The sequence below is a fragment of the Arachis hypogaea genome, chromosome 9 (assembly GCF_003086295.3).
Source record: "Arachis hypogaea cultivar Tifrunner chromosome 9, arahy.Tifrunner.gnm2.J5K5, whole genome shotgun sequence".
NCBI lineage: Eukaryota > Viridiplantae > Streptophyta > Magnoliopsida > Fabales > Fabaceae > Arachis > Arachis hypogaea.
The window spans coordinates 7,474,969-7,500,479 of NC_092044.1; the positions used below are offsets into that span (position 1 = coordinate 7,474,969).

A 25,511-nucleotide genomic window follows, 5' to 3' on the forward strand; every position below is an offset into this window, starting at 1 on the left:
ATCTTTCAATAATATTAATTTTTTACTGTACATATAGTATTCAATTATTTTTTAATTACATCTAAATAAATTATACTTAATCACATTACTTTCATTTTAAATAAATTTATTTTTTTACAATTTTAACAAATTTTGATACATTAAAAACAAAAGGTATAATTTATATTTTATTATATATATATATATATATATATTTTTTTTCTATAAGTTTATATATTAGTTATTCTACAAACATTCCATGATAACTAAAATTTTTTACCAGTAAAATTATAAAAAAATAATTTATTTAAAATAAAAGTAATATGGTTAAGTATAATTTACTTAGATGTGATTAAAAAATAATTGAAAACTATGTATGGTAAAAAATTGATATTGTCGAAGGATAAAATTAAAATTTATTTATATGTATCATTTTTGTCCCCAACGTTTTTGTCCTATTTAAGTCTCTAACGTTTCAAAATCATCTCAATTTTATCCCGCCGTCAATTCTATTAACGGATCCCTAGCGACAGAACAATATTGAATCAGTTTTGAAACGTTAAGGATTTAAATAGGACTATTGAAATATTAAGGATAACTTTGGGATTTGCCCCAAACATTAAAGATAAAAACGATACTTTACTCTAAAATTATATTTATATGTAAATAGGGAACATGAATGAAGAATTGATATATAGTCATCATAATTTTTTTTAAGAAAGGGAGTGTCACTCTCAATAATCGCAATCATATTTTGTAGTTTGTACTCTAACGATGCGCATTTTGCACATGGAGGGGAGCTTGATTCGAACTTCTGAAATCAGGAGTAATGATTTTTACATTATGGAAATAATAATGTTATTGACAAATTGATAATGCCACTCTCTTTAAAATTTTAATTATATATAAATATTTTTTATTTTTTTCCAAAATTATTCTCAATTTTTATTTGTTATATTAATATATTTTTTATCATATCTATAAAAATTATGGATAATTTTAGAAAAGGATGAATAAAAATAATTAAGAGAAAGTGACGTTATTAATCTGAAAATGATATTATTATTATTATTATTATTATTATTATTATTATTATTTAATGTATATTATGCTTTTTCAACCTCGTGTATATGACTATATATATAATTTTAAATATATTATTGTGTTTTTTTTTTTAAATTTGAGTAATATTATACAAAATATCTCTTAAGAGCAATGCTAAGTTGTATGACTAGTAAATATTATAATTTTTTATCTGTATTTGATCAGTAATAATTTGTATTTATATTTACAATAATTTTACACAAAAAAATTTTATAATTTATACTTATATTTACAAAAATTTACACACATGAATAAATATAATTTATACCTATATTTTTAGAATTATACACATAAATTAATAAAATTTATTTATAAAAAACAGTTTAATATCTCCATTGTCATTTCTCTTTGTCATGTTCATCAACCAGATTAATTAGTCCATTTAATTTTAATTAAAAACTTTATTTTCAGTTAATATTAGTTAATTTTAAGTTATTTTTTATTTTAAATTTTAAATATAAATACTAAATTTTAATTCTAAGTTCTAAATTCTTTTAAAAATAATTTAACAATAAAAAATGACTATTAACGAATTAAAAATTAATTTCTTATACTTATTCTTTTGAAAATAAGATAGTGTCGTATCTACTATCACTTAACCTTAAAACATGTCGGGGTAATTTACTCTATAATTTTCTTAATTATATTTTTGTTTAAATATTTTTTAGCTATAATGAATAAGGCCTTTCATTTAAGTCACAAAAAAGGCCTTCCATTTAGGTATCACCTAGCTAACAGAACAATATTGTTCAACAATAATTATCATTATTAAACAATAGATTACATAGAAAATTCATTTAAATAATTAGAGGCAAGTTGAACTTAATCAATCTTATCTCTTCCTAATTTGATAAAGATGTAGTATTTAATTTGATATTTTATAACAATGCACATTTTGCACATTATTAGTTAAGTGACGCGAGTATCGCATGCCATATAGATCATCAGCCCTCTTAACTTTAATCTCTATAAATACCAACTAACTTTGCATCTCTTAATGCATACAAATCACAGAGCTTCTTCAAAATTAGTGTTTTAACCACAAAAATAAAAAATGAACATTTTTGGGGCAAAGATAACAGGCACAGTTGTGCTAATGCAAAAGAATGTGTTAGATGTGAATAGCATAACTAGTCCTCAGGGTATTCTTGACACAGGCCTGGGGGGACTTACCTCACTTGTTGATACCCTCTCTTCTTTCTTGGGCTTTTCGGTCGCATTTCAATTGATTAGTGCTACTAAACCAGATTGTAAGTACTTAATTCATTCAACCAAATTCTCTCTTTAAAAAAAAAAAAAAAAAAAAACTCATGAGATTTATAGTGCAAATAAAAATAAAAAAATACTATCAGCCGTCGTATATTTGTGTATAAATACATATATTATTTAACTTATTTTTAATATATATTTTATATTTTAACACGTATTTTATATGAGTGACTAATTTAATAATTATCTTTTATATACATCTAACATGATTGAAAAAAATCAAATAAATTTTTTTTCTCTACTATACATACATTTATTTAGGACTAAAAGTCAATCAAGTCAAATTCAAACATAATTTGATTCAGTGTAGTCTATAACTTAGTTATTAAATTATAAATTAAATAAATGAGTCTAATTTTAAAGTTTGATTTCTAATAATTTAAAGAGTATATTATTATTATTATTATTATTATTATTATTATTATTATTATTATTTTGAAAAGTCCAAATTATAGATTAATCTCTAAATGTGATAGTATGAAAGTTGAGAGAAAATAGCAATCAAGAATAATGCTTTTAAGGGTTTAATTAAAAAAAATCATGTGATTTTATTTATTCGAAATTGTTCTGTAATCCATCGCTAATATTATTGTTAGAGATATAATTATTTAAGTTATTTTTTTTATCAATTTAAATTTTTAAAAAAAGTAATTTTATAACATGAGCTCAATGTCCAAAAGTAAAAAAAAAAAAATAGCATAAGACAAATAAAATAAAAAAAAGCCTATGTAACCAAAAAAAAAATAAAAAGAGATTCTTACTTGAGAGAATGTTAGAGATATAATTATTTATACTGTCTTTTTTTATCAACTTAAACTAAAAAAAAAAAGCAGTATAATGACATAACAATTATAATAATAATTTATGCTTAAAATTATCTACAGCAAGTGGCAAAGGAAAAGTTGGGAATACAGCTTATTTAAAAGGAATTATTGACAATTTGCCAACTTTGGGAGACCAACAAAATGCATTCAAGATTGAATTTGATTATGATAGTAACTTTGGGATTCCGGGAGCATTTTACGTAAAGAACTATATGTCAAACGAGTTCTTGCTTATTAGCTTGACTCTTGACGATATTCCAAATAATGTTGGAACCATCCACTTTGTTTGCAACTCCTGGATTTACAATGCCAAAAACTATCAATCTGATCGCATTTTCTTCGCCAACAATGTAAGTTATAATAACTAAATGATATTGTTTAATGTATAGAATTTAATTAATTTTATTAAACTAATTAAGGTCTGTTTCATAGTTATCTTATTAAGATAAAAGGGTAGAAATAGTACTTCGAGTGACATATATAAATTTATTTGAAGAAAAAGATAAATATATAAACAAATAAAATTTCTTTTACAGAAAAATTATTTCATTTATTTTTTATTTATCCAAAAGTTCATTAGAGAAAATAATATAGAGACAAACTTTTGTTATCTTGTTTCTATTCTCTAAAATTTTGTATGGTTTACTAAATTTTCAATTAAGTCCATATACTTTTTTTTTTCTTTTTAATTGAGTCTTTATACTGTATTAGATTTTGTAATTAAGTCTCTACTATGACAAAAAACGTTAAAATTAACAAAATATTTTGTTAAACAAAACGAATATGCTTAACACTTGATTGAATATTCTGTATAGTTAAACAGAATATTCTGTTAATTCTAACATTTTTGTCACGGTAGAAACTTAGTTACAAAATCTGATATATTATAGGAATTCAATTATAAAAAAATATAGAAACCTAATTAAAAATTTGATAAAATTATAGAGATCAATAGAATATTAAATTATTTTTTATTTGCATAGTCTAGCAATAAAACTTTCATATGGTCAACAAATTATATATTTTTATTTAACTAGTTCTTTATTGGACACTCTATAATTAAATTCATATGGCATAAAAAGCAGCCAGTATATATATGACTTAATTAACCATATTTTCTCCTAATATATTAAAATTAAATTCACAGTCAGATATTTGAATTATTTAATTTCTTCTCAATTATTATAGATTATCACTATTGTTCACTATTCATTATATGCCACATACACTTGTTTAATTTCTAATTTCTATACCAACAATATAAAAATTAACGTGAATTACTATTCCAGACATACCTACCAAGTAAAACACCAGGTCCACTAGTGTACTACAGAGACCTTGAATTGAAGAATTTAAGAGGAAATGGGACTGGGGAAAGAAAGGAATGGGAAAGAATATATGATTATGATGTTTACAATGATTTGGGTGATCCAGACAAAGGTGTGGAATATGCTCGTCCAGTTCTTGGAGGATCTTCTACTTATCCTTACCCTAGGAGGGGTAGAACTGGTAGAAAACCAACAAAAACAGGTCAACCACTTTTATTTTTTAATATTTTAGAAAAAGATAAAATATACGGTTTGTCTTAATATTTTTAATTTTCTTTAAAATATCTTTAATTTTTTAATATCTTTGTACGTTTTTATTTTTTTCTCAATGTTTGTCATATGTAGATTTAACATCTAGGATAGTTTTAACACAAATAAAAAACATTAAAGACAAAATAAAATTAATCTAAAAGATTAGAGATAATTTTTAAGAATAAAGTATATTTTTTTTTTTAAAGTTTGTTAAAAATTTTTAAAATATTCTTAAATTTTATTTTGTTTTAATTTTATCCCAAAATTTTTTAAGTTACGTCAAATATATTCTTGATGGTTAAAATATTTAGGATCATTTTAGCAACAATTTTATAAGAACAACCATCAACACAAACAAATCAGAGATAATTATCATGCATTATTGCTGGATTAGTTCTATTTTTTTTTTAAATTTAACTATCAAAAATATATTTAATACAAATTAAAATCTTTTAGGACAAAATTAAAATAAAATAAAACTTAAAAGTATTTTTAAGTTTTTTAACAAATTTTAAAAACAAAAAAATATATTTACTCTTTTTAAAAAATTACAAACGTTAAGAATAAAAAATATATTTTACGTTTTAGAAAAAAAAATTTAGATATTCTTAAATTTTTTTTTTTTGCATAATTATATTTGAATGGTTTATTATATAACAGATCCTAACACCGAAAGTAGAAGTGATAATTTCTATATTCCAAGAGATGAAGCCTTTGGTCACTTGAAATCGTCAGACTTCTTAGCTTATGGAATTAAATCAATATCCCAAGATGTAATCCCAGCTTTAAAATCAGTGTTTGACATAAATTTCACACCAAATGAGTTTGATAGCTTTGAAGAAGTTCATGATCTCTATGAAGGAGGGATTAAGCTACCCACAGATGTGATTAAGCAAATTACTCCTTTGCCTGTGGTCAATGAACTCCTTAGAACTGATGGTGAACAGTTCCTCAAGTTTCCTGTTCCTAAAGTTGTTCAAGGTATATTCTATTTGGTAATAATTGATTGAATAAAATTTAGAGAAAATGACTAATCGATTCTTGATTTTATGATTTTTGGATATTTAAATCTTTGAGGATTTAAAAATATATTTAAGTCTTTAATTTCTAATTTGTACCATTTAAAAATTTTGTTCACATGTACATTTATATCAATCAGGTAAGTATAATGGGAGTCACGTTTAATTTTTTCGTTGGATTTGACAGACTTAATTAAATATGAGAGATCGATTTGTCCAAAATTTAAAAATGTTAAAAATTTAAATATATTTTTAAATCCTCAAAAATTTAAATATTTATAGATCAAAAGGTAAATTGCCGATTTATCTTTTTCTCAATTTAAAAAAAATATAGACAAAAAAAGATAAATATAGGCAAAAGATTTGTATATTATGAAAAACTATCATAAATGTAGGTTTACAAATCTTTTATTTTTGTTGAACAGTGATGATATTTTGAATTTTTTTTTTAATATTGATTTGAACAGTGAGTAAATCTGCATGGATGACTGATGTAGAATTTGCGAGAGAAATTCTTGCTGGCGTAAATCCTGGTTTAATTCGTTGCCTTCAAGTAAGAATTAATTAAGTAGTGATTAATATTTATGAAGCTATGATAATCTAGGATGTTTATATAATAATTTAGAATTTATTTCGTGAAACTTGGTTGGAAATTTTTTTAACATAATTATTATTCATTAAAAATATTTTCGAAATTCATTGCAGGAGTTTCCTCCAAAAAGTAAGCTAGACAGCGGAGTCTATGGTGATCATACAAGTACAATAACCAAGGAGCAAATAGAGCCCAATTTAGATGGGCTCACCATAGATGAGGTATTTTAGAATTTGAGTTCAATAATATAAAATGTTAATCAATTTGAATTGGTCGAGTGATCAACTGACTTATTTGCTTAAGTAAGTGTTTGAAGTTCGAATTCCACAATAATTCATTGGACAACGACAAATTTTTAAATAGAGCTCAAATCTGCGACAAATTAATCCTTGTATAAACTCTCTGAAACTTTAGGTTCATACAGGCTTCTTATCCTAAATTTCTAAAATGTATAATTTGATTTTTGAAGTTAAATTGTACAAAACAAAAGGACCTTATATTAATCTCCTTTTTTTTTTCTAAAAAGAAAGAAAACTATTGCTTCTTGTGAAATGGAAAATCTAAAACCTTATATTAATCTAATTGTATTGGAATAATAAATTAAATAGTTAAATAAAGTAATTGGGTGGGTAAATTGCATTGAATTGCAGGCAATCCAGCAAAAGAAGGTGTTCATATTAGATGATCATGATGCAATATTTCCATATTTAAGGAGAATAAACTCAACTAATTCAAAGGCATATGCTACTAGAACCATCCTTTATTTGAAGAGTGATGGAACTTTGAAGCCCCTTGCAATTGAGTTAAGTTTGCCACACCCTGAAGGAGACCAATATGGTGCCATTAGTAAAGTCTACTTGCCTGCAATTGAAGGTGTTCAAAGTTACATTTGGCTTCTTGCCAAAGCTTATGTCATCGTCAATGATTCAAACGTTCATCAACTTATCAGCCACTGGTACATACTTTTTTTTCACTTATAAATATATTAATTTTTGCTTTGCTTTTACATTAAGACTTTTTATCCTAATCATATATAAGGACTAATTTAAAAGTAGTGTATCCATATCTGTTATTCTAAAAGACTTTATTAGTATTTTTTTCTTTAGCATTAATCTGTCCGAAATATAAATCTTAGCATTAATGTAAGTTTAATGTTTTTGATAGGTTAAACACTCATGCAGTTGTGGAGCCATTCGTGATAGCAAGTAACAGGCAGCTTAGTGTGCTTCACCCAATTTACAAGCTTCTATTTCCACATTATCGTGACACTATGAATATAAATGCTCTTGCCCGTAATCAACTTATCAATGCAGGTGGCATTATTGAACAAACTTTCTTGCCTTCGAAGTATGCCATGGAAATGTCTTCCATCATTTATAAAGATTGGGTTTTTACAGATCAAGCTCTCCCTTCTGATCTTATCAAGAGGTAACAATAATCCATGCTTTTGTTGAAGTTCTTAGTACTACCAATTACTATTAAAATGGATATACTATGTAAGCTAAACTATGAGGTGAATTCTAGTATAATTATACTATGGTAGTTATGGTAACTATGCAAGTATTATTAAAATTAAAGTCATATTTTTTTATATTTTAATAAATTTTTTTTAAGTAACACTTATTTTTTTAAAAAAACGTTGTTTAACAATAGAAAAACATTATTTTAATTTTAACCACACTTTTTAAAACACTATAATTATAGTAATTACTATAACATAGTCATACTAAAATGATCCAAACTATTAATAGTTACCTTTATGATGTGAAATAAAATTATTTTTATTTATTTATTAGATATATTTTAATTAAAGTTGAAAAAAAAAGCCTATAAATGCAATTATTATAAATACATGTTCTCGTGAATTCAATGACTATGAATACATTATTTATATCTAATTTAGAGTAAAGTGATAATTAGGTCTTTGAAAATTTTGACTTCAAATTAATTAGTTCCTAAAAAAAGTATTAATTTAATCCTTGAAGATAGCAAATGGTGGACACATGATGTCCTTCTTTCAATTCATCAACTAAAATTTAACGGTGGTGTTTATATGTATTATTAATTTCTCTTATATGTTTATTTATGAAAGACAGTCACGTAGATAATAATTTTTAGAGTAAAATTTCACTTATTTTGATAGGATTGTGATAAATAAAAAGCCTTTTATAAAAGGTATATGAAAACTCAAAAAATAATAAATGTTTCACTATCTAAAATTACATCATTTTCATGTTCATTTGATAGTAACAAGACATGCATCACTATAAATATCAAAATACATGAACATACATGTTTACCTTTTGCTATCTTGGAGAACCTAATTAATATTTTTTTTTCTTTAAAGATTAATTAGTCAAAATTCAACATCTTCAAAAATTTAATTGTCACTTTACTCTATAATTTATGAGACATATTTAATCCTTAACTATTTAAATCAATTCAATAACATTTTCACCTTCTCATATAAATATACATATGTGTGTGTCTTTGAGATTTTACAATAATAATTCAGAGGAATGGCGATTGCGGATGCAAGTTCCCCGAACGGTGTTCGTCTTGTGATAGAGGATTATCCTTACGCCATGGACGGACTAGAAATCTGGGGAGCCATTAACACATGGGTCCAGGACTACGTTTCTTTATACTACACCTCAGACGACACAGTCAAGGGAGACCTCGAACTCCAACAATGGTGGAAAGAGCTTGTAGAGGTTGGTCATGGAGACAAGAAAGACGAGCCATGGTGGCCTAAGATGCAAACTCTCCAAGACCTAATTCAAACTTGCACCACACTCATATGGACCGCTTCGGCGCTTCACGCTTCCGTTAACTTCGGTCAGTATCCGTACGGCGGTTTCATCCTAAACCGACCAACTCTGAGTCGCAGGTTCATGCCGGAAGAGGGAAGTCCCGAGTACGATGAGCTTGTCACAAACCCTGAACGGGCTTACTTAAGAACGGTTACACCAAAGTTTCAAACTCTGATTGATCTTTCAGTTATTGAGATTTTGTCAAGGCATGCTTCTGATGAATACTACCTTGGTAACAGAGATAGTGCTGAGTTTTGGACCTCTGATGTTTATGCTTTAGAAGCTTTTAAGAAGTTTGGGAACAAGTTGGCGGAAATTGAAGGAATTCTGATTCAAAGGAACAATGATGTGAGTTTGAGAAACAGAGTTGGACCTGTTACTATGCCTTATACTCTGCTTTATCCTACAAGTGAAGCTGGGTTAACTTTCAGGGGAATTCCTAATAGTATCTCTATCTAGAATTAGAGATAACATTGTTTGATTTGTACGTTAAGTGTTGTTACTTAGCTTTCAATCATATGTAGTATAAATAAATTGTGTGTGAAAGACTTTTGCTAAAAATTAGGTATAGTGGTAACAAAATTAATAATTTCTTTGTGTAATATGTATAAAGTGAGTTCTCTGGTGGCATAGGTATTGGTGGTTAAGTATGGCTATGATTTGACTGGCCAATAGCATTCTTACATGTGGTGTATGAGGTAATCACTAGAAGTGTTAATCATTTGGTTGAGTGAGTATGTGTTTGACATTATTGTAATGTCAATAAAATAAAATTATTTACCAAAAAATAATGTTTGTGATGTGAGTTATTGGGTTGCTTATCAAAAGAGAACTTTGTATTATAATTTTATTATTATTATTATTATTATTATTATTATTATTATTATTATTATTATTATTGAATAATCAAAGTAAATAATTATTAGTTAAAAAATAATCCAATCATTCATACTCAGCTCATTTATTTATATTATTCTTTTTTTAAAATAATCCAAATCTTTTGCATTAATTTAAATATGTTTTTAGAATTATTTATTTGATTATAAGTTTTATAAATTTAATTTAATATTTTATTAATTAAACTATCACTAATTCTTTTATATGCTAAAACTATGAGATTTAAACGGATGTATTTTGTCATTATATATATATATATATATATATATATATATATATATATATATATATATATATATATATATATATATATATATCATTTTTTTGTGATTTATTCTTAATTGCTTAATTCTTGCTATAATATGTCATATTATATAAGAATGTGATATCCATCGTAGTAATTCAATTAATAATAATTCATTTAAATTAAAAAATCTAAAAAGCATATATGATATAAAATAGGTGAATTTTTATGTATGTTAACTTTAATATAAAAATAAACTTGTCTAATTAAATTAATTTAAAGATCAAAGTGTTTAAAAAAGTAAAGACAAAAAACATAATATAAATAGAAAAATAAAAAATAAAAAATAGACAAAAAAATATAGGTGGTGCATATTTTAAACTAAAATGAATGAAAGCCAAAAGATATGAAAATTTAGAATAATTATTAATATTATTTTCTATTATAATAATATATGTAGATTATAATTAGTGTCTGATAAGTTATCAGAAGTGGATGTTAACTATAATCCGCTTAAAATACGCTAAATATGGATAAATTAATTCGACATTCATTAAAAATTAAAGTTAAGCTAATAAAATTACTAAATGATTTAATAAGTAAATTTAATTAGTATTTTGTACAATTTTAATAAATTAATGTGAGGACAGTTATGTTTTGTTCGGACAATTTATGGAATGGATAAATTTATATTTATATTATACTATTAATTTTATAACGAAAATGATTTATATAACATTTTGGCGTTGTAATTAAAATAAATTTTTTTTCTTAAAAAATTAAGGAGCGATCTCATTTTAATTTCTCTTTTGATGTTTATCTTTATCTATTTTATATCTAATATCTTATTTATCATTATTCATTAGTAAGAGCATCTTTAATGGGTGATTCCCATTCAATTTTTTCTTGACACATTGTGGAGTTTACCGTTGGAGAAGCAGAGAGATGAGTTTTCCTCATAGAGTTCAAGATGAAAACATCCCTACTTAGAAGGACTCCAGTATAACCAATAGCAAGTTACCTTTTAAATAAATATATATAAAATCAAAAGTAAATAAATAATTATATTAAATAATTAAATTATAATAAATAATTATATTAAATAATTAAATAAAATTAAATTTAATAATAATTATAATAATTAATTAAATTAAATAATTATTTAAATAATAATTAATTAAGTAATTAAATTATAATTAATTTATTAATAATTATAATAATTAATTAGATTAAATAATTATTTATTTATTTATTTAATAATTTATATTAATTATTTAAATAATAATTAATTAAGTAATTAAATTATAATTAATTTATTAATAATTATAATAATTAATTAGATTAAATAATTAATTATTTATTTATTTAATAATTTATATTAATTATTTATATAATAATTAACATTAAATATTATTTATATTTATATTATTATATTAAATTAGCCGTTTTAAAACTAGCCATTGTAAAATTAGCTGTTACAAAACTAGCCGTTATTATGTTACCGTTATTATTAATAAATTAATATTTTGTTACTCTATATATATCACTTAGATACAATTCTATTCTCACACTATCTACTACTCTTCTTTATCTTCTTCCAAGTTAACGAAATCAAAGTTCTGCTACTATTATTTTTTGTTCGAAAAAATGGATCCAAACCAACTCAACTCTTTCTTCAATTACTTACAAAACTTTCCTCAAATTCCAAATACACAACAATCTCAAACCTCAAACTCTCAAGTTCCAAATCAAAACTTCACACTACCAAATTCATTTCAAAATCCAAATCCACAAAATATTTCTAATTTCAATTTTCAAACTCCTTATAATAATCAGTTTTCTATATTCCAACTGCAAAATCAAAATTCACAAACACCCCATTTTCCATTTTCGTCCATATTTAACCCCTCTATCGAAAATGTTACTCCAACTTCCTTGCCGTTTCCAACTCAATTCAGTGCATCAAGACATAACTCATCTGGTGTTGGTGGCTCTTCTAACCCATCATCTCAGACTCCTATACAATATAGTCCAAATTTGCAATATTCAGATTTTGCCAACTCTCGTGGATTAGATGCTATCGACCTTAATGATGATGATATTGAAGATCGGAGGCAAGATAGTATTCAACACTGGCATTGGAAAGAGAATGAGATGCTGATCACTGGATGGTTAAATGTTTCAACTGACCCTGTAGTTGGTACCGATCAAAAAGGGGAAACATTTTGGAGTCAAATTCATAGCTACTGTATAGAATTTTGCACCGACATGACAAGGGGGTAGTTGCATGTAAGAAACGATGGTATAAGATCAACAAGACTGTTGCACAATTTGCTGGTTGCTACGATCAAGCTAGTCAAAACATAAGGAGTGGTTCGAACGCTGATGATATAAAGGAGTTGGCTTATAAACTTTATTCCACAAATTATGGTCAAAAGTTTACTTTTGAGAGGCATTGGAACATGCTTCGATTGGAGTAAAAATGGAGAAGCCAACTACCTACACAGAGTGGCGGCTCAAAGAGAACCAAGGTTAGTGCACCTGGAACATACTCATCCTCATCAAACTCAGAAACACCGTTGGCTGACGAACCCGGTGTGGACTCTCCCGTTCGCCCACAAGGATCAAAGAAGAGCAAGCGAAGAGGTAAGGGAAAAGAAGACGGCAAGATAACACACTTATAGATAATTGGATCGATGAGTATTTACTCGAAGATTCAGAAGAAGAAGATATCGACAGAAGCTCTATCCCAGTTACTCGTAGATGGATCAACAGAGATCGAGAAGCAGGACATGATCGCCTTTTCCAAGATTACTTTGCAGATGAACCGGTGTATAATGCTGACAATTTTCGATGGAGATTTCGAATGAGAAGAGATGTGTTCCTTCGGATAGTAGACGCTCTCTCAAACGTCTATCCGTATTTCCAATAGAGGGTTGATGCAACTGGAAGAAGAGGCTTGTCGCCACTTCAGAAATGTACCGCTGCGATACGGATGTTAGCATATGGCGTAGCAGCTAGGGGTGGAAAAAGGTCAGGCGGCCTATCAGGGGCCTGCAGCCTGGCCTGTGTTTCGCCTGGCCTGACCTGGCCTGTTATAAAATAGGTACAGGCCCAGGTTCTTTTAAAAGCCTTAATACATTAATAGGCCAGGCCCAGGCTTACTAATTAGCCTTATAGGCCTGTCAGGCCTGCCTGGACCTGTTAAAATATAATTAAATATATAAATAATTATTTATTATTAATAAAATTATGAGATATTTTAAATTTATTATATTTTATTATAAATATTTTTGTATATTTTAAATATGTTAGAAGTTTAAAATTTTTTATAAATATTAAATATATGACATATTACATATAACTATTTTTAATAAAAAATAAATTTTTAAATAATATTTTTATTTTTCTAAAAAAAATTATCAGACCTTTTAACAGGCTTCAGGTCAGGCCAGGCTGAATAACAGGCCAAGCCTAGTACTTTATAAAGAGCCTATAACAGGCTGCAGGCCAGGCTCAAGCCAATCAACTGTATGACAGGTCAGGCCTGTTAAGAGCAAAGCCTGGCCTGGCCTGGCCTGTTTCCACCTCTAATAGTAGCTGATGCTGTTGATGATTATGTGCGCATAGGCGAGAGCACTACAATTGAATGCTTGGAAAAATTTGTTGAAGGTGTCATTTCCGTGTTCCAAGATGAATACTTGCGAAAATCCAATCCAAATGACATACAACGCCTGCTACAAATGGCGGAGGATCGTGGATTTCCTGGCATGTTGGGTAGCATTGACTGCATGCATTGACAATGAAAAAATTGTCCAAAGACGTGGAAAGGTATGTACATAAGTGGTTATCGTGGGGTTGTAACCATAGTACTTGAGGTTGTAGCATCTTCAGACCTTTGGATATGGCATGCGTTCTTTGGAGTTTCTGGTTCAAATAATGATATCAACGTATTAGATCGTTCTCCAGTGTTTGATGATATTCTAAATGACCGTGCTCTGGAGGTAAATTATACTATTAATGGTAATAATTATACAATGGGATACTATTTAGCAGATGGTATTTATCCTGAATGGGCCACATTTGTCAAATTAATCTCAAAGCCACAAAATGAGAAACGCAAGTTATTTGCACAATACCAAGAAGGGCAAAGAAAAGATGTGGAACGAGCATTCGGAGTGTTGCAAGCACGCTTTGCAATTATATGTGGTCCAGCTCGTTTTTGGGAAAAGAAGAAGTTTGCCAACATAATGAGAGCTTGTATTATATTGCATAATATGATTGTTGAGGATGAAAGAGACACTTATGCATGAAATTTTGCTCAAGGCTTAGAGTATGATGATGTTGAAAATGGCTTATCACAACCTCAGCTGGGAGAGGAAGATTTTGCACCATACCATCAATTTCTCCAAATAAATGCCCAACTTCAAAATAGGCAGCAGCATAGACAATTGAAGGAGGACTTGCTTGAACACATATGGCAATTTCACAATGCTTGTCGTCAACTTTAGAGTTTAATTATGTTTTTCTTTGTATTAAGTAATTTTACAAATTAGTTTAACCCCGAATTATCTATTGTGTATTATTGTTATATATGAATTTATTTCATATTAATATCTTTTAATAGTGAATTATTTTTAAATTTAAATATTTAAATTACATTATTAAAAAAATTAATTACATTAATTTCAAGTATTTTAATTAATTAATTAAGTGGGACCATAACAGGGATTAAAGTTAGTTCCTCCTAATGGAGAAGAGAGAGATGCTTTGAGTTCCTATTTACTGTTTATGACGCAAAAGCTGATATGGAGTTACTTTTTATGATAGGTGGGCCATAAACAAAAACTGGAATGAGTTCTCTATTGAAGATGGTCTAATTACCAAGGTTTTGAAAATCAAATTAATGAAATTAGAAGTTTAGTGATTCAAAAATTCAATTGATATTCAATTGGATATAATAAAAATTATATTCAACAAATTTACTGTTTAAAATTTAGAAGAGAAGAATTATCAATTCAATTGTAACTTTAATTATTTGTTGCTAAGAAAAAAAATTAAAATAAAAGAAAAATTATTTGAGAAATATAAAAATATTTTTAATTAAAAAGAAAAGTCATATTAAAAATATATTTTATGTATTTTATTGGTGATTATTAATTATTTTGGGAATGAATATCATAAAATTAAATAAAAAATTTTGAAAGAAGAAAAGACATAAAAAAGATTATTTAATATGAGAATTGATGTATTATTATCATCTAGTGTATTTAATATACATTAGAAAAATAATTTTATGTACATGTATTATACCGTACATCATACGTGTGATGTTAAAATTATAAAAAAAAAAGTTAAAAAACAAACTCATAAAAAATGTCACTTTTCACTTGAACCAAAAACTCAAATTATTATATATGAATAGATAGATAAATAGATATGAAAATTATGACATTTTTTTAAACAGTGACAGTACTAACAAATTTTTTTATTTTATATTTTATAAATAATAATAAAATGGCATTTAAAAATATAAAAATACAATTACACCTAACCCCTTTTTAAGTGGTTTGTAATGGTTCATTTTCTTTTATTTAATGGGTTTGGTTATCAAAAGGAGGGTTTAATTTTTTTTTTCTATAATTTTGCACACAATTAAATAATTTCATAAAATCAATTTTTTTGGGTCAAGTGATCAAGTTCAATGGTCACCTTATAAACACTATTATTTGGTAGACAAATTCTTTTATTGTCATTAAAGTTACTTTAAACACACTTTTATTGGACTAAATAAGAAATGACTTCTAATAATAACTTTATACATTATATGTAATAATATCAGGGAGTCAGATAAAAATATCTTTTTTTTTAAATATATTTTTTAGTAATTAAAATTTAATATATATAATCGATTAAATTATGTTATTTTTATCAAAATTAGGTCAAATAAATTAATTTAACCAAAAAAATAGTGAATCAAAATTTGAACGGTGTAAAATGACTACAATATTCTTATTATAGAAAATAATTAAAATATTCCTATTATATATTAATTTTAAAAACTCTAAATCTTAATCCTATGACGACAGAGGAAAAAATGGCTAGAATTTAGAATTCTCAACATTAATATATATACGAGTATTTTAGTCATTTTCTATAATAAGAGTATTATAGTTATTTTTTATAAAAAAATAATATTAATTTAGACTAAATTAAGATTTGATTCACTATTTTTTTGATTAAATTAATTTGTCAGGCCTAACTTTAACAAAAATAATATGATTTATTTGATTATATATATTAAAAAATTTTAATTACTAGATAATATATTTAAAAAAAGACGCTCGTAATATTATTTTACAGTCAAATCATATCCCATGTTTAGCCACCAATCATGCCACAATAGAATTCACACACACACATACATGCATACATACATACATATATATATAATTTAATGAAGACAAGTAAAATACTAATTTAAACATAAAAATAATATTGCTATTTTGTATTATAAAATAGGTTATGAGTCTCTTTATAGTAAAGAAGTTACACATTATTTTAGAATAAATAAATAAAAAATACTAAATTTTGTCCTAATATATTATTTATTATAGATTATTATACAATTATACGTGTAACTAATTATACATTAATATATATTAATCAAATTTTAACACAATATTTCTAGTAATTACACACTAATAAAATTTTAGTCTGGTACTCCATTGGCGTTGGCCTCCAAGAATTTTTCGCTACTTATAAAGTAACAATAAAAAGATAAAAAATAATTAGTTTAAATAATCTAAATTTGTCTTATATTTAATTTAGTATTTATTTATTATAAAATATATTAAATTAAATAAGATAAAAAAATAAATTTTAATAATTTTATATTAATATTTTTTTATCAAATATTTCTATTTTTTAAATTCTCCTATTTTCTTTTAATTTCTACGCGCTCTAAGAAATTATAGAAAAAGGAATTACTGCAATAAATATGAAAATTAACCATAGAAGACAAGACTTTAATTCAATTTATCTATGGTTTAAGTGAGGGTTGAACTATAGTTATATCATGTATTAAATGAATGAAAAATTAAACCAACTAATATGTATTGAATAATAAAATCATTATTTTAGTCAAGACTCTTATGTTTGTTGGGTCACATTTAACTCAAAAATTTTAAGGTAATAAATTAATGAATCTTTCATTTTATAAATTTTTTATTATTTTTTTATGTGTGATTAACTTCATACATTTTTTATACTTACAACATTAAAAATATTCGTTTTAAGTGTAAATTTTCACATTAAACATCAACTCCAATCACTTTTGTCGAGAAGACTTTCGATAATTTACCTTAAATACTCCTTAAACTATACCGATTAACTATCAATTATGATACCACGCTTATTGGACTATCGTGAAAACTCTCGACTACAGAAAAAATTTAGGATACGTAAACAAAAAAATGTTATCATAGGAAATAAAAGGTAACAAGAAAAAGGACAGAAAGAAAAATTATCTTACATTTTGAATTCCAAAAAGCACTTTATTTATACTCTACAAAGGTATAAACAACTTCTATCTTTCACCAGAGCAAACCTAGTATAGGCTTATAGGTAGGTCTATTTTATTATTTTTCACTATCCGTCCGAGACCTGCACCCATTAACCTTCTTTTCATTCTATTACTACTCTTGCTTTGTTCGTTTTTTAGCTTCTTCTTCTCTACTCACCCATTTGAACTTCTTTATCCTAACGTTCTTTATTTAGTTCCATCTTTTTTGTAAGTTTTTCTTTTCTGACTCTTCATTTTCAATTCCTGTCATGTATAGACACTGTAGCATTGTTTTTTCATCTTTATCATTTTAATTTTTTTTTATTATTTACCCTAACCTTCTTCTTTTTTAGCTCATTCTTCTTGCTCTTTAGAGACCCGACCATCCTATAAATTTTTTCTCCCCTTGTAGTCTATGTTTATGTCTATATTTGTTGGTTTTTTGCTGCATCTTTTAACTAATCTCATTTAAACTCCTTTTTCTATTTTCAGATTATAATTCTCTCTCTTGTAGAGAAGTACTTCCACATCTTAAAATATGTTTATGCATATTTATAAATTTTATTTCTAAAAAAAAACAAATGCATTTTATTAAGAAAGATAAAATTTTTAGATTTAAAATGATAATAAAAATATTTAAATTTATTTTATTTGTAAAATTATTATTTTACTCTTGATTTCTTATCTATGAGCAAAACTATTCTGCTATAATAGTTAATAAATATTTTTTTTTTATAAAAAATATTGTCTCCAAAATCCAACATCAGGACAGTAGTAAATATTTTGTTAGATGTTCTTTTTAATAGCTTTGATTGTTTTAGTTACCATTTGATTTTCTTTTGATTCTCTTTAATTATTGCAATAATAAACTGCAATGAGTTCAGTGTTATTTGAAAAATTCTCATCTTCTTAATTGTCCTTATTTAAATATTTATACTTTTATCTTTTTTAATAAAACTTCGTTTTTTTTAAAGAAAAAAGAATATATATTATTATGCGGCGAAAAACTTAGTAGTCCAAAGAAGTTTTTTTGGTAATATTTTTTAACCTTATAGTAGCAATTATGACTCAATTAGTTTTTTTATTAACATAAAGACTTGATAATGTATTAGTGTTTTTATCCAAGATAGCCATAATTTCATATAACCAACACTCGTGTTGTAGTTTCATGTTAGGTAATTATTGGGCATGAATTAAGATGTAATTGGTGCTTTAATTAGTAATTAATAATATGATATTCATATTTTAAGTTGGTTGAATTCTTTTAAGTGTGAATAATATTATTTAAAGAAAATATGTTAAATTTTCACAAAATTTTAAATAAACTTACATCTTCATTATAATAATTTTGTTAAATACTATTCTGTTTATAAGATTTATTTTATCAAACAAAGTTATTATAAAACAACCTAAACTATTTTATTTCTAGACTTATTAATTGTTGATATATTATATTTATTATATATTTTCACTTGTCATTTTTTAAAATTAATAGTGTTATTAATAAAAAAATTAATTAGTACTATCTAATTCTTTTAAATAGAGGATTATTTTAGATAAAACAAAGTTTCATGCACTTTCATTGAATATGGATTTTTTTTATGTACTTTCATTCAGCCATTTAGAGTATGTGTTCTCTTTTTTTAAACATATACATATATATTTTATGAGTGTAATCCGGTCGAATTTGAGTGGATTAAAAACTAAACCAATTAAATTTAATTAGATCAGATTGGATATATAAAACTTAAAAATAGGAAGTAAATTATATAACACTGACAAATAAAAATAAATAATAAAAGAGAAAAAAATAATAAAATTATGATTAATAAAAATTATATAAATATTTTTTTGTTTTTTAATTAAGTCGGTTCAAGTTTCATAATTCAAAATTCGATATCCAAACTAATTAAGGTAAGGTATACCTGATTAGATCCGATTATCATAGTAACTAATATAATGGAATCGAATTGTATTTTATCAATAATTGGATTATCCGTACTTACATCCTAACAAAATTCGAACGTTGTTGTATTACATATCACATACTCATGTGCATAACCTTTATGTGTTTTTTCTTTTAGTTTCTCTTTCTTACTTCTAACGTGATTTAAGTTCGATTCGGTAAATTTTTTTAGAAAAGATATTTGCGATTTTATTCTTGCTGAGCAATAAAAATCTTTTGAATAATTAATTTTATTTTAAAAAAATTAGAAAATCAATAAAATTTATTTTTTTTAGTCAGGAGTTAATTAACAATATTTAAAAATATATTAAATTACTAGATTAAAAAAATTAAACTAATAATTAAAAATTTAACAAAAAATAATTAATTCTATTAATTTTTTAATTTTTATCTTTTACTTTTATGATGAATACTATGTTACTTTTAATATTATGCCTAATTTACTATTTACTAATAAGAATAAATACAAAATATTTAATAAATGGTTTTGAATTATTTGTTAGTCCTTATACTTTTACTAAATTTTTAATTTAGTCTCTATATTTTTTTCTTTTCAATTGAATTCTTACACTGCTTTAATTTTGTAATTACATCCTTTTTATTTTAAAAATGTTAAAATTAACATAATATTTTTATCAAAATACATGCGGCCAAAAATTTAATTAAGTTTTTTATTATAAATACCTTCAATTTGCGAAAAAATATTCAGTTAACTCTAATATTTTTTACACTAGAAAGGACTTAATTACAAAATTAAAACAGTGTAGAGACCCAATTGAAAGGAAAAAATATAGAGACCTAATTAAAAATTTGATGAAACTATAGGGATCAACAGAATAATTAAACCTTAATAAAATTTAAATATTTGGCCATGGATTTCTTATTCCCAAATTTACGAGGGAGTATGATTAACCACCACTAAAATATTTACAAAATAAACCCAGTTTTTTATTTTTGAAAAAACTGCTAATTAAATATTTGTCCCTTTAGTTTTTTTGTTTTACACATTCTTCCTTTAGCTCTGCTTCATATCAATGTTGCCTGTTTCTCCCACTCCGCGGTAGCTTGCTCACTCTCTGATCCTCTTTCTCTATGCCATGCTCGTTCTTTGATGCTCGTCCTGGGTCGTCGCTGGTCTCCTCTCTTTATCGTGTGTCCTCGCTGCTACTCTGTTTCTCGACGTCGCTGCTTTGAAATGGCATTCGTACCCTACATGGCTTCCAGTACTCACCTCATCTAAGGAATTTCTAAAAGGTACTGTCGTCCTTTAATATAAATCTCTATTATTGTAGTTCTGATGACTATATTGTCAATTACACCCACTACAAGAAAAACACCCATTCACACTTGAAAAGTGTAGCCAAAAGTGAAAAAAAATGATGCCTTAGACTACGGCTACGCTTTTTGGGGCGATTCCTATTCCGCCGTTGCCTATTCTCAAAGGCTACGCTTTTCTACACCAAGGACTACGCTTTTGACGTTTGGGAATAGGGTACGTTTTTCAAGTGATGCTATCCAAGACCAAAGGCTACACTTTTCAGCTTTTATTTTACCAGAATAGGCTACGCTTTTCAACGCTACTACATCACCTATAAAACGTAGCCACATTGTATACCATATAGCTACTCTATATAAGTGTAGCCTTAGGTCCCTTATTATTATTTTTTAATTTTTTGTATAACCATAGCTACTCTATATAAGTGTAGCCTTAGGTCCCTTATTATTTTTTTTAATTTTCTGTATGTATAAAATATTCTAATAATTTTTTATACAACATAATATTTAATAATATTATTACATATATAATTTTATATTTTTAATTAAATGAGTTAAATATTATAAAATAAAATTAAACACATAATTATACTAAATAATTTCTTTAAATAATAAAAATTATCCTTACACAATAATTAAAAAATATAATCTTAAGAAGTAATTAACAATCAAAATATAACTTAAGATAATTTAAGTCACATGAAACTTGTATCACATATAAATTAAAATGCAAAATTTGCATTTTATATCCGAAAAGAGCTTAACAAACAGAAAATCATTAATCTTCTAATCTTGGCATAATGACTAAAAAATGTTCTAAAGCGCTTTCAGATTCTTCTCAAACACATCTTTTTCATGCTGATCTTTATCATTATCAAGAAAACTCTTGGCCTTAACAATTGTATCAGTGTTCATTCCCTTGTTCATTTTCAGTGAAATTGCTGCAAAAATACTTGCATTTCTAAGAAGTTTAAACAAAAAAAAAATTCTTCTAAAGGTGCACAAAAAAAGTGTAAATAGAAATTAACTAAACCAAAATAGTAAGATCACAAACTGAGTTGAAATACTAAAATATATATGATCATCATACTAATTGTTGAATAAATAGACAAAGAAAAAGAAATTAATTGCTGAATATACCATTTTCTATCTTCACTCCAAACGGCTTGAACTTTATTGCCAATAGAATATTTATCACCCAAACCAATCCCAGCATTATTTACCAAACAATCCACTACAAACAAGAAATACACAAATGAGATACCTCTTTTCTCAAGTATCTACAAATGCATCTCTCTACAAATGCATCTCTCTCTGTCTCTCTCTCTATCTGTATCTTCATTTTCTAGTTTGATGTTTTGATTTGTTTTGATTGATTGCACTATTGCAAGTTGCTTATGATTTTAACTATCCAAAATAATTATACTTTTGGCTCCTTTTTTTTCCTTTTCAAAAAGAAATTGTTATATACTTATTGATTTTGGCAGGTGAAATGGATCCTAATTAAGTAGATCTTGTTGTCTTTGGTGTTCTACAACTCATCCGTCACCTTCAAGTTCAGTAAAGAACTAAAAATATGGTAAAGCAGACACAGATTGGGAAATAGAACTCTCATACAGATCAAGCTGTAGGATAGTCTTGCAGAGTCAATTCAAATAGTTAAACTATAGTGAGTCTTAATTTATAAATTGATATCAGACTACTGTATGAAAATTGAAATAAGTTTGCACTACAAAGTTGTCTAATGGCATGAGGTTGCTCTAGTTGCCCCTTTTGCTTGTAGCAATGATATATGATGACAAGATGTTTAGTCTGGTTTTGGGAAGCATAATGATCTTGTTACCTCAACTTGTGTGATTGTACACTTATGCTATAATGCAATCAATAAGAGGAGCTACATCGAGGTATTTTGAGGGTAATAATATTAGTTATTTAATATTCCCTTTATAATTGGTAAAAGACATGCATGTTAAGGTATAAGTGGTCGTCACTTATTTTACTAACTTCACTTAATTCTTTTGTAAAGAGTATCAGCTCGATGCACCTGATGATGATGATGAGGAATATGATGTACAATTTGATGATGAATCGGTATGTCTAGTTTTTTTTTTTTTTCAATTGCTATTCTCTTGATCTGTTGATCATAACCACCAAACACTTAAATTCTGTATTTGTTTTTTTCTTTTGTTTTGTTTTTTATGATTCTTATGCGATTTTGCATCCTGACCCAGATATAGATGATTAGATTTGATATGTTTATTTTTTACTGTTGTCTTATTTATCACGACCAAACACCTCAAATTATATAGTTTGAAATGTGATTGTAGCTGGAGAATCTACTAAAAGAATATTAGCTTCCACTATCTTGTTTTGCTACATTATTTTGTTATGGAATACCTTGTAGGACATTAGGATGCACTATTGATTCTATTTACACTCTAATTTGCATATTGTTTGTTTGCCATTGAAAGTTGTGTATAAATAAAAAACTATAACTTGAAGGAAAAGGCATATAATACTCCAGTACAGTGGGGTGTCGTTTCATTTTCTTTGTTGAACAATCAGTGAATAGCCAAGATATTAGGGTTTAACGTCTTAGGTCACTGATGCGTGAGCATCTTTTCTATCTTTTCCTAGTAAATTTGCATCTAATTTGTTGAGTTTAATAAAGAATTAATTATCTTTTAGCCAATATGGATACTACTTTGAGTCTTTTGCAATTTTGTTTATTTTAGGTAGCATTCGGCGGAATTTGATGGAGTTTCTGCAGCACAAGAATCAAAGGAGATGGCAGCAAAGAGCGACACGTACGCGTGACTGACGCGTACACGTGATTTGGAGCTTTTCATGGCGACGCGTGCGCGTGACTGACGCGAACGCGTGATTTGAAGAATTTCACGGCGACGCGTGCGCGTGACCGACGCGTGCGCGTGACCGACGCGTCCGCGTGACTTGTGAAGAAGACCAGCGACGCGTCCGCGTGACTGACGCATACGCGTGACATGCGCCACGTGCAGAGAACGCAGAAAACGCTGGGGGTGATTTCTGGGCTCATTTTAGCATCCAAGTTAGGCGCGGATCCAGTGAAGCCAAGTGGTCCCCACGTTACAAGACGCGGAGTAGTTAGTTAATTCTGATTTAAATTCAAATTTGAATTTGAAAATAGGAAAAGATATTATCTTAATTTTAGATATTAGATTTTAAATTAATTAGGATTAGTTATAAAAAGGAGAGACTTCTCTTCTGTTGGGAGATTCCATTAGGGACATTCCATGAGGGGGATTCCATTAGGGAATTCTATACAAATTTACATTCCACATTCCATGAGCAACTAAACCTCCACTGTTAAGGTTAGGAGCTCTGTTTATTGTATGGATTGATTCATTTGCTCTTTCTAATTTTATTTATGTATGGATTTATAATTTAAGAATTATTTTCGCTCTTTATTTTATGAATTTGGGTGGAACGGAAGTATAACCCCCTTTCTAATTGAGTTCTTGTATAACTTGGAAAAGCTCTATACTTGAACAACAACTTGAAAACAAATTTTCCTAAATTTTAATTATCTGAATTTAACAAGATACGTGACATATAATCCTTTTATTTCTTCGGTAATTAGAGTTTTTGTGGCATATAAACTAGAAATTGATTATCACCCTCTAATTGGAATTAATTGACCAAGGAATTGGCAGTTAATGAATTTTAGAGGAGACTATGAAGGTCTAAGAAATTAGGGTCTAGTCACATACAGTTTGCCATAAATTAAATCCTGCATAATTAAATTAGTTAGTAAGAAAAGTTAATCTGGAAAAATAGATAACTCTAAAACATTAACTGTTTTCTCCATATTTTATTCCCAACTCATTGCTGCTTGCTTTCTAAAATTCTTAATTTATTGTTTAATGCTCTTTGAATACCAAAACGCTCTTTTCTGTTTGTCTAACTAAGCCAATCAATCAATCATTGTTGCTTGATCCATCAATACTCATGGGATCGACCCTTACTCACGTAAGGTATTACTTGGTACGACCCGGTGCACTTTGCCGGTTAGTCTGTGGGTTATAAAATACCGCACCAAGTTTTTGGCGCCAAATCACGCGTCCGCATCAGTCACGCGCACGCGTCGCCATGAAAAGCTCCAAATCACGCATACGCGTCGCTCTTCACTGCCATCTCCTTTGATTCCTGTGCTGCAGAAACTCCATCAAATTCCGCCGAATGCTACCTAAAATAAACAAAATTACAAAAGACTCAAAGTAGTATCCATATTGGCTAAAAGATAATTAATTCTTTATTAAACTCAACAAATTAGATACAAATTCACTAGGAAAAGATAGGAAAGATGCTCATGCATCAGTCACATTTTTCTTATTTTCTTCTAATAG

At 26.7% G+C, this 25,511-nt stretch overlaps 1 protein-coding gene across 1 annotated transcript; it reads left to right on the plus strand.

Moving 5' to 3' along the window:
* Positions 1 to 2,075: 2,075 nt before the first annotated feature.
* On the plus strand, positions 2,076 to 9,968 carry LOC112710191 (seed linoleate 9S-lipoxygenase-3). Its single transcript, XM_025762334.2, has 9 exons — positions 2,076 to 2,333; positions 3,237 to 3,526; positions 4,466 to 4,706; positions 5,417 to 5,737; positions 6,243 to 6,328; positions 6,481 to 6,588; positions 7,018 to 7,322; positions 7,532 to 7,795; positions 8,883 to 9,968. Exons 1-9 carry the CDS (start codon positions 2,138 to 2,140, stop codon positions 9,637 to 9,639), a joined length of 2,568 nt encoding a protein of 855 aa, XP_025618119.1. The 5' UTR covers positions 2,076 to 2,137; the 3' UTR covers positions 9,640 to 9,968.
* The last annotated feature ends 15,543 nt before the right edge of the window (positions 9,969 to 25,511 follow it).